Here is an 11,245-nt window from a genome sequence, read left to right as displayed (position 1 = left end):
AAAGAGAGAGAGAGAAACATCAATGTGAGAGAGACACTCAATTGGTTGCCTCCCACACGAGCCCCCCAACTGGCCAGGGATTGAACCTGCAACCCAGGTACATGCCCTTGACTGGGAATAGAATTAGAGCCCCTTCAGTGCACAGGCCGACACTCTTCAACAACTGAGCCATGCCAGCAAGGGCCAAGGTGGAACAATTTGATCATCGTCATTAAAAAAAAAAAAAGATATCTGTAATGGAGTGAAATATATCAAAAAGCTAAAATCCAAAAGTTTATATTAAATCTTGAAAAAAGTCACTGGTCACCTTCAGAGGATGTTAAGAAACTGACTCAACCTGACAACTAATATATAAAGGGAAAGAACCAAGTAAATAAAATATAAACTTCTGAACACAGTTCCCATGATCCTAAGATTTCACAATGGTTGAGATTACAATGTGCATGAAAACACTCTGAACTGGAAAGAGCTAAACAAAGGGATAGTTGTTTCTGCTGTTGCTGCTGCTAATTGTCCCCACTTTCAATAACACTAGTTCATGAATCTAATCTCAAGAGTGACATGTGCCAAGTACTTTTCTAAGTACTTAACATCATTTTCTCCTTTAATCCTTACAATTATTCTATGCAGTGGGAAATAGTGTTTTCTAATACTGTCCTTTGAGTTTAAATATAGTAGTCGCCCCTAATCCTCAGGAAATACATTCCAAAGACCTCAAATATGACCTCAGTGGATGTCTAAAACCTTGAATAGTACCAAGCCTTATATACAGTTGGCCTCTGAACACCACGGATTTGAACTACATGGTCCACTTATACACTGATTCTTTCCATTTGATCCTTGAAGTTCAAACCCATGTTCACAGGTCAACTTTATAGTTGGGAATCCACATAAGCAGACGGCGGTAGTTATTCACAGATTTTCAACTACAAAGGAGGTCTGTAGTTATTCATGGATTTTGAACTGCAAGGGAGGCCTCTAACCCCCAAGTTGTTCAAGGGTCAACTATATATAATAAGTCCTCACTTGACGACATGGATAAGTTCTGGGACTTTAGGCAAAATGACATATGTTGAAACCAATTTTACCATAGGCTAATTGATATAAACAAGTTAAGTTCCTACAGCATAAAAGATGTTGAACAAAATGACATTACTTGAGGACCTGCTGTTTAAACCTATAATAAAGTTTAATTTATAAATTAGACACAAGAGATTTACAATAGCTAATAAAATAGAACAATTACAATAATACACCGTTATAACAATTATGTGAGTAGCCCTAGCTGGTTTGGCTCAGTGGATAGAGCATCGGCCTTTGGACTGAAGGGTCCCGGGTTCGATTCCAGACAAGGGCACATGCCCAGGTTGTGGGCTCCATCCCCAGTAGGGGATGTGCAAGAGGCAGCCTATCAATGATTCTCTCTCCCTCCCTCCCTCTCCCTTCCTTTCTGAAATCAATAAAAATATTTTTTTTTAAAAATTTTTAATTATGTGAATAGTTTGGGGGCCATTATTAAGTAAAATAAGGGTTACTTGGACACAAGCACTGTGATACGGTGACAATTGATCTGATAACCAAGACAGCTACTAAATGACTAATAGGTCGTAGTTATATAGCATGAATATGCTGGACAAAGGGATGATTCACATCCCCAGTGGGATGGAGTGGGATGGCCTGAGATTTCATTATGCTACTAAGAACAGCGCACAATTTAAAACTTATGAATTGTTTATTTCTGGAATTTTCCATTTAATACTTTTGGACTGCAATTGACCATAGATAACTAAAACAATAGAAAGCGAAATGACAGATAATTGGGGAACTACTGTACCGGCTCCACCACTTAGCAGCTCTTTCTAGTTGTGTAACCATCCCAAAGTACTTCTCTGTGCTTCAGTTCCCTAGTGTATAACATGGAGATGATAAGTGTCCTTACCTCCCAGCCCTATTTGTAATACGATAAGCATATCTAGTACATATTTGTTTAGGTGATTATTTGATTAATGCCTACTTCCCCTTCTAGGCTGTAGGCTCCATGAGGCCAGAGAGCTCTATTTCCAGAACCTAGTCCAGACTTCCTAAATAGTGGAAACTCATGTGATATTTGTTGAATAAGTAAATGAATTTACAGTAGAAAACAGGAGAGCTGAATAACTGCTCACGTTCAAAACTCAGCCAATATCTCCAGAATTTCAAAGCTGAAGATTTCCTTATAATTCCTCAACTATCAAGGGGGTCACATCACATTAAGTACCTCTAAGCCCTGTGGACCAGAATCAGCCCAAGAACAATAGTGCCTGAACTCCCTGGGGTTTTCAATAAAGAAGCTGCCAAATTTGGCAACTACAGTTTATCCAGGGCAAGCTATCAGTGTTTTTGTATTTTGAACACTTGCCCTTTTTAATTCGAGAAACTGACACAATCACAGTCCCTGGTGTGTTCTGAGTTTCAGTCCCAAATTATACAAGATGTGCAACAAATAGAATGTAGGAAAAAAGAAACACCCTTGAGTGCAGTACAAAATGTGACTCACCAGCTAGAAGAGTTGGTTATTATTTATTGAACAGCTGTTGTGATCAAGTCACTATGCTAACAAGTGCTTTACTTGAATCATCATCTCATTTGATTCTCCCCATAACCCTCTGACAGAGGTATTGTCATTCCTATAAACTGGAGAGTCCCTATATAGTTTGTCCAACGTTCCATGGCTCAGAAATCACAGAACTCAGAATTAAGTCCAAATGTATCAGAAACCAAATTCCATACACCCAACCACCAAAGGGTGAGCCCTGCAAAAATAAATTAAAAGAACCAAGTTGATAGTTTTCATCATAAACCCTAAACACAAGCAACAAATATTTGGCAGAATCACAAAAGGATTTTTTTGTTGTTGAGAAAAAGTAAATGTATGAACTAAAGTCACTAGCTACTTCTACAATAAATGTGGTATGTCTATCATAATTCCAGTTTTACAAAATGTGACTCACCAGCTAGAAGAGTTGGTTATTATTTATTGAACAGCTGTTGTGATCAAGTCACTATGCTAACAAGTGCTTTACTTGAATCATCATCTCATTTGATTCTCCCCATAACCCTCTGACAGAGGTATTGTCATTCCTATAAACTGGAGAGTCCCTATATAGTTTGTCCAACGTTCCATGGCTCAGAAATCACAGAACTCAGAATTAAGTCCAAATGTATCAGAAACCAAATTCCATACACCCAACCACCAAAGGGTGAGCCCTGCAAAAATAAATTAAAAGAACCAAGTTGATAGTTTTCATCATAAACCCTAAACACAAGCAACAAATATTTGGCAGAATCACAAAAGGATTTTTTTGTTGTTGAGAAAAAGTAAATGTATGAACTAAAGTCACTAGCTACTTCTACAATAAATGGTATGTCTATCATAATTCCAGTTTGAGTTGTTTCATCTACTTTGAGAATGTATGTTTGGGTAGCAGTTCTCAAGGTGTGGTCTGTAGCCCCCTAGGGGTCCCTGAGACCTCTGCAAGGTATCTGTAAAGTCAAAACTTTTTCCCTAATGATGCTATAGTTATTTGCCTTTTGCAGTGTTGACATTGGCAATGACGGTACAAAAGTAATCGTGGGTAAAACTGCTGATGCCTGAATCAAAGCAATGGCACCAAACTGTACTAGTCATCATTGTGTTCTTTACCACCACATACTTGCAAAAGGAAAAAAAAAAGTCAGTTTCATTTAAGAATGTCCTTTGAGGAAGCAGTAAAAATGAATAATAGTGTTAAATCTCAACCTGGAATGCATGTCTTTCTCATAATCTGTGACAAACGGGAAAAAGTGCCAACAGCATTTCCATTGCACTCAGATGTACCATGATTGTCAAGAAAAGCATCCATGCAACTGTTTGGGTTACAAGCTGAACTAGCTGCTTTTTTGGTAGAATATTCTTTATACTTGACCTACAGACAAACTATGGTCATTTAGATGAGTATTTGGCAGACTGTTCCTGAAAAATGAACAAAATGAGTCTGCCACTTCAAGGAAAACAACTGACAGTATTTGTTGCCAATGATAAAATTCAAACTTTCAAGTGAAAACAAAAATTCTGGAAAACTCTTATCTGCCACTGTGAAATTGACATCTTCCCAATATTAAAGGCTTTGTTTATGTCGACATTGGGAAGATCTGTATAACAAAACACCAATATTTTCCAAATAATCAATGCATGATGTTACAAAATCACACCTGGGTAAAGATTCATGCTTCAAGAATCCAATGGGCTTTTAATAGCATATAAAGAAATTGATTAATAGGATTTCAGATCCATTTTGCAAGTAACCCTTAAGAAACTACCACTTGTCTGTTGGGTGTTAGTTTGGTATCTAAGAAAAATATCCACAGTTATCTAAAAAGGCGATTAAAATGTTCCTCCATTTTCCACCTACCTCTACATCAAAGTAAAGCCAAATTTTCTACACATTCATCAACATCCTGCAACAATGCCAAAGAAGCTAAAAAAATCTAGCTGACATATTTTAAAATGGCTAAAATAATAAATAAATGTTACGTGTATTTTACCACAGTTTTTTAAAAATCCAGTCTTTGATTAATACAGACATTAAAGAGATCTGCAGAAATGTCAAATAGTACCACTCTTCTCACCAAATTTCTTTGTTTATGAAAATATTTTTTTGCCTTAGCCGGTTTGGCTTGGTAGACAGAGCGTCAGCCTGCGGACTGAAGGGTCCTGGGGTCGATTCCTGCCAAGGGCACGTCCTTGGTTGCAGGCTCAATCTCTGGCCCTAGTTGGAGTGCATGCAAGAGGCAATCAATCAATGTGTCTCTCTCACATTGATGTTTTTCTCTCTCTGTCTCTCCCCTGCCCTCCCACTCTCTCTAAATTCAATGGAAAAATATCCTTGGGTGAGGATTAACAAAAAATAATAAAATTAAAGCACAAATACCTTTAAAAATATTTTAATCTGGTTATTTTTATAAAATATGTTATTTATATTAACATGCAATGGGTACAATGGGCTTATTATTTTTAAATGAGTCAAGGAAAGACTTTTGAATCTTCTGTTTCAATTTCTAATAAGGTATCAATATATAACTTACATAAACACAAGTTCTTTAGCTTCCATAGTAATTTTTAGAAGTATAAAGGGGTCCTGAGACCAAAAAGTTTAAGAACCACTGGCTTGTGGAAAAAGACTCATAAACCAGTCAGGGCTACTCCTGACCATTACAATCCCAGAATTCCAACACCTTCTCAAATCTGTCCTGTCCCAGCTTCCACCCTCTGGTTCTACTATTGCTGCCACCACCATCAGCCTTGGGGGGAGGGGAACTTGACCTTCCAGCCTATTCCAAAGGAATGAGCCTCTCTTACCTCAGCAGAGCATACTAGACAGTTCCCTTCCTGTTTTCAAAAAAACTCTCCCCTCTTCTATAAAACCATGATTGTGGGTGGAGTGACTGAGCACGTTTGTTTTATCTTCCTAATATTTAAGAGGGGAGAAATAAGATGTCTGGAAGCATTCTCTGACAGTTTCACCTTTGGTCTTTGTGACTCAACCTATAATAGGAAAAACCAAAAGTTCTAGACAAACACATCATCTTTTTGCTTGTGGCCCAAGGCAGAATAGAACAGGGTCCAGTGGTTCATCCCAAATGGTGTGGAAGGGCCCTGCTCCCATCACTCAAATCATATTATTTCTCCCTGTTTTTAATAATAACTGCTCCTCACTTTTGGGATAATTTCCAAATTCCTAGTCCTGAAAATTCTTGCTACCTTCTCTCTCAGTGATTGGCCACCCTATCTAAAATTATACACACACACAAATACATATTCCATATCCTTCTTCCTGCTTTATATTTTCTCCTTAGAAGTTAACATAAAACAAACTTTATATTTTATTTATTTGTTTACTGTCTGACTGCAGTATTAGAGCGGAACAACCAAAAGGCAGGAATTTTTGTCTGCTGTATTCACTGCTGTATCCCCAGCACCTAGAACTGTGCCCAGCACAAAATGAATTATTTGTTGAATGAATGAATGAATGAACAAGCCAGGGGTTCCTGGCCTGTCATATTCTGCAACTCAGTCCTGCATTCTCCACCAAACCATAGACACTTCAAAGGCCTCTCACCCATTCCTGACTTAAAACTGTCCCCAAGTCAATTCCAGAAACTTGAAATGTCATTTCCCATTCAAACCATCAAGCCCCTTGCCTCCCCCAGTTGTCTGTTTAAACCAGGCTCCAAGTCTATCAAGTTGATCTTACTACTCTCATATCTCTCCCATCATCTCCATCACCACTATTGTTACCTTGGCTCAAGCTACCATCAGTCCTGCTTGGATTTACTGAAACAGCTTACTAATTTCCAGTCTCATACCTTCTAATACAGTCCCTGGAACTGAGTTAGCTTTCTAAAACTGCAAATCAGATCACTTAAGCCTCCTGCATAAAACCTATCAGTGGCTCCCCATTACCTACAGGACTGAATCCAAACCCCTTCCCAAGTGACCCACAACCTTCCTTGTCCTAATGAACTACTTACAATTGCCCAACCCACCAAGAAACACAACCTCAAACCTTTGCCCATACTATTCCCACTGCACCAAATGTTCTGCTTCTATCTACCTGGAGAGCCACTGCTCAATCTCAAAACTCACCCCAAGTTCATGCACCTCCCTAAAGCGTTCCTGACTCTACATACTCTATAACATTTATAACTGTGAGCTCGAGGAGGTGAGGAACTGTCATGACTCCATCTGTGCATCCTCAGGGCCAGGTGCATTGTAAGAGCACAATAAAGATTTCCAAGGAGTGAGTGAATGTGCATAAATAATCAAAGTCCACCTTCCACAAAGCCTGTTTGGATAAAATAGAGGAGTAGCTTCCTTTCACGCTGCCAGGCTAGTTCAGGAATCCCCAGTTTACTCTACCCATGTTCATTTCTACAGAGCCCTCTACTGGGTATTTTTAACCCCATATTCTGAAAAGGGGATGAGAGGGAAAGGCTAATGCCCAACATTACATAAAAAAAAATATCTACCACAAATCCAAAGACAGGCTAAAAGAAATCTTACATTTATAACCTTAACCTCATGTATGAAAAGCGTTTTCTACACACCATGTGATCATCTCAATTTGGCAGATTTGAACGTCTGGAGAATCGAACTGTGCAATTTCAAAAAGGGGCAGGAAGTTGTGTAGACATCCTCTATTAGTGGAGTCCTGTCCACAAAGATTTTCCAAATAAGCTGAATACAGCAAAATTCATGGTCTCAGGGAAACAGTTAAAGGAGGGAATACCATGTAAAGAAATCACTGGTTTAGCTAAGCCTTGTCTTTCCCTACCTTCCATCCAGTACTAAAACTTTTCCTTATAAATACATAATACACACAATTTAGAGAAAAAGGGAATTTACCAAATTTACATACACTATTTGAAGTTTTTTTAAAAAAATCAACAAACCCATTCTATATTTTTTTGCCTGCGTCTTTAGACCCTTGGTCCATAAACTGAAAATAAAATTACCCATAAATCAACAAAAATTTTTTGTTAATTTGGGTACTGCCAAAAATTCAAAGACTTGGCAATTTCCAGACATACTTAATGATTACATCTGTTCTTATTTTTGAAATTCAAGTAATACCCTGTTCAAAGTATCACTGACAGAATTGCTGTCATTATCATACTTAATTTTACACAGTATAGCACAGCTCCATTCTCTGGAATCTATCCCACTATTTCTGAGGACAGAGCCGAAAGATGCCAAAATGTCTAGCAGTAATTACATCTGCACCCCACTCCACTGGCACCTTCAGAGTCGAGAGCGAGAGCCACTCTCCTACAGGGAAAAACACTTGTCATGGAAGAATCTCTCAAGTGAACTGGGAAGTGTAGTTTCTGACCTCATCAATGTAGCATTTAAAACTCTCGAGGTCAGTGGTTCTCAACCTTGGCTGCACATTAGAATCACCTGGGAACCTTGTTAAAATCCTGAGTTCTGGGCCTCATCCTCCGGAAATTCTGTTTCTTTGTTACTAATGATGAGGCCCAGAAATCAGGATTTTAACAAGATTCCCAGGTGATTCTAATGTGCAGCCAAGGTTGAGAACCACTGCTCTAGGTAGAGGTAATTATCAGGTGAAAATGTTCTTCTACTACATCATTATTCAACTACTAGCAAAATTACCTACAGGACTGCCCAAGAAACACAACTTCTAATAAAGTTCTAATAAAGAAAAATCAGGAGAAGGATAAAGCACCCTGGCCAGATAACCGATAAGTGAATGATGTGGGGAACTCTGATCACAAGCAGAGAAAGAAAATATCAATTGAGCATATAGAATTGTCTGAAGGCTGACAACCTATTCAGGCCCTCAAACTCAACCATGTACTGTCTCTGATTACTACTCCCATCTCTGATTTGAGCTGTTACTTCTCCTTCTGAGGATTCCCTTTCCTGAGGCTTTTCACTGTGTAATTATGCAACATGTGGGCACAATAAAACATATAATATAGTTTTACTGATTTAGGCATTTAAAAATCAATGTGATTTTCTCTACATACTACCTAAGTAGATGCTCCTTCAATCTGGAAGATTTTAGTAAAACATAGGACTATTTTTTGAAAATGTTATTTAGAATCCTTACTTTTGTTCCCACTTACTTAAATATCACTTCCTAGACTTCAAATATTTTTGTCCTGTATGAAAATAATAAAATTAAAGAAGCCCAGTGAAAACATCAAGAACAGCAGTAAGGAACTTAAGACTTGGACAAGGGACCAGATACTAATCTGAGGGGCTGGAGGAAGGGGGTCTAAATATTGCTGAGTGCACTGCTCACTTTCAAGTCACCTGATGGTTTGAGAAGTTCAACATTCTAAAATACTGTAGTCTATATGATAATACAAATTCCATGATAATACAAATTCCATGATAAGCATCGTTAAAGTTGAAAGCTGAAAATGCAAATTTTTTTTTAAAAAAGAGACATAGGCAAAGGGAGTGTACACTTAGGAGTACATGATTCCATCTAATTGTCAGAGTCCTACAGGGCTGAGCTGACTTCCTTGTCCCGGCAAAGGGAGGCCTAGACAAGAGAAATGTTTTCTTCTTCACATTGTTGGAAAAGGACACAAGAAAACGTTTTGATGGGACTTAAGGGTGACCAAATGAAATGCAAAGGCAACTTCTTAAAGTGCTTCAAAGTTCTGATTGCAGGGCTTCGAAGGTACCCTGACATTCATCAGGCCTGCCCCCAGAATTTCAGAAATATTAACAGCCAACTGGCAAGGAGGTACATTTTCAAAGTTCTACTTCCTTCTATGGTCTCACCTAGGTCAGCACTGCCACAGTGTGAACAAATCTGTGATATTTGACTCATTGGAGGAAAAGTCCTACTGGCTCTGAGATGCCCTCTCAGTAAGGTATCCAGAAACAGATACTGATGCTAGAAAGAGATTGGTTTGTGTTTTTGTTTTGTTTTTTTCAACACAAACAGGATTAGGGAGGGAAATGACTAGGCAAAGAAATACACGTACCTTTCAACTGGTCAACAACAACGCTCGGGCCTAGGCGTTCAGTAACTCTCCCATCCTCCATTTCATACCGATCATCTAGGTATTTTGCAGTGGCCTCGGAAATGTGAACCTTGCCAGCCACTCCCAGCTGCTCCATGAGATTGGCCAGGTTCACGTCATTGGACCACACGTCGAATTTAAACCTCCTCATGCCCAAGATGCCACACAAGACAGTCCCCGTGTGAACCCCCACACGCATGTTCACCATTTCTTTCTTCTCCTGGCAGAAGTGCTCGATGGCTTTTATCATGCCCAAGCCCATTTCGATGCAGCAGTAGGCATGGTCGGCCCGGGGCTCGGGGCACCCTGCCACACAGTAGTAGCAGTCTCCCAGGGTGCTGATTTTCTCACACTTGGTCTCTTCACACAACCGGTCGAAGCGACCAAACAGATCATTGAGGAGACCCACCAGAGCATGAGCAGACTTGTTGGCACTCATCTTGGTGAAGCCCACAATGTCTGCAAATAAAATACTGACCTCTTCGATCTGCTGCATCTTAAATGGGCGGAATGCTATGGGGGCCTTCTGTATGGAAGACTTTTTCTTCCTGTTCTTGGGGCTGGAGGTAGCATGCCTTTTCACAGAATTCTCACTCTCCTCGTCCCCCTGTTTCATCAAGTCATCAGCTATGATTCTTGGCATCACAGAATGAATCATCCTCTCTTTCAGGGCTTTTTCCACTTCCAGATCCTTCCCATGCATAATTGACTGTCCCACCTTGAGGAAGGTGCTCCTGGATCTCACCTGGGACATGATGAAGAGGTGGATCCCAATAGCATGAATGCAGACATGGAGCAGGGCTCGGCTCAGCAGCTCCCAGTGCCCGGGCCCTGCTTCGGGTGAGGGGAAGCAGTCTTCATCTTGGAAATGATAGCCAAAGGTCTCAAAAAGAACAGAATACACCACTCCCAAAAACAAGCTCAAGTACAAAGGTAAGTGCATGACGGTGTAGAGCAAAAAGAGCACTTCGATGCACATGGAAAAGCTCCCCACTTGAGATAAGCAAGTGACTGTGGACTTCGCTGCGGGAGTATGATTGGAGCTGTCAACACGTCCTGAGAGAGGCGTCAGAACCTGGAACTGGGCAGCCAGGGTCAGAGCGAACACCAGGAGGGTGAAGACCAGCGAGGTCCACACATAATGCCGGGCGTACAGCCTGGTGAAGGTAAACAGGAAGAAGCCCACACACACCACGAGGAAGCACAGAGCGGGGGCTGCCATGACAATCAGTTTGGATCTCATGTGGACCCCAAAATAGATGCTCCAGAGCAGGCAGGCGAAGCCCATGTAGAACAGCGCGTACCGGAAGCGGCGCTGGGTCTGCGGGAAGCAGCGCTCCAGACAAGCCTCCTCCAGGTTCACCGAGTCGAACTTGGGGTCCCACCACCGGCGGGAGGCCCTCTCGAACAGCTGGGGCAGCTTCTTCTGCCTGCGCAGGCGGCCCCCGGCGCCCGCTCTCCGGGGGACACCCCCCGAGTCCCCGGAGCTGCTGCAGCTGGAGGAGATGCTGTACTTGCAGTGTTTGGGGTGGCTGTTGGACGACAGCTGCCTGGGGTTGATTTTGACCCTCACGCTGTTGCTGTCTCCGCTGGAGTCGCAGCTCACTTCGGTGCTGTGGTGCGGCAGCAGCTGCTGGTGGGGCGGGGAGGCATGTTGCCG

At 40.9% G+C, this 11,245-nt stretch overlaps 1 protein-coding gene and 1 pseudogene across 1 annotated transcript in view; one reads left to right on the top strand and one right to left on the bottom strand.

Annotated features, from left to right (window-relative positions):
• Window positions 1–3,634, top strand: part of LOC102243562 — a 78,518-nt pseudogene extending 74,884 nt beyond the window's left edge.
• ADCY9 (adenylate cyclase 9) overlaps window positions 1–11,239 on the bottom strand; it is a gene marked incomplete at its 5' end in the record, with an annotated part of 146,975 nt that extends 135,736 nt beyond the window's left edge. The window contains one exon of the mRNA XM_005873010.2: window positions 9,547–11,239. Coding sequence (XP_005873072.2) covers window positions 9,547–11,239 — 1,693 coding nt within the window. The remainder of the gene's footprint in view (window positions 1–9,546) is intronic.
• Between the last annotated feature and the right edge of the window lie 6 nt (window positions 11,240–11,245).

The sequence above is a fragment of the Myotis brandtii genome, unplaced genomic scaffold, assembly GCF_000412655.1.
Source record: "Myotis brandtii unplaced genomic scaffold, ASM41265v1 scaffold397, whole genome shotgun sequence".
Classification (NCBI taxonomy): domain Eukaryota; kingdom Metazoa; phylum Chordata; class Mammalia; order Chiroptera; family Vespertilionidae; genus Myotis; species Myotis brandtii.
Note: the sequence above shows the minus strand (reverse complement) of the source record. Positions and strands in the feature narration are given on the sequence as shown.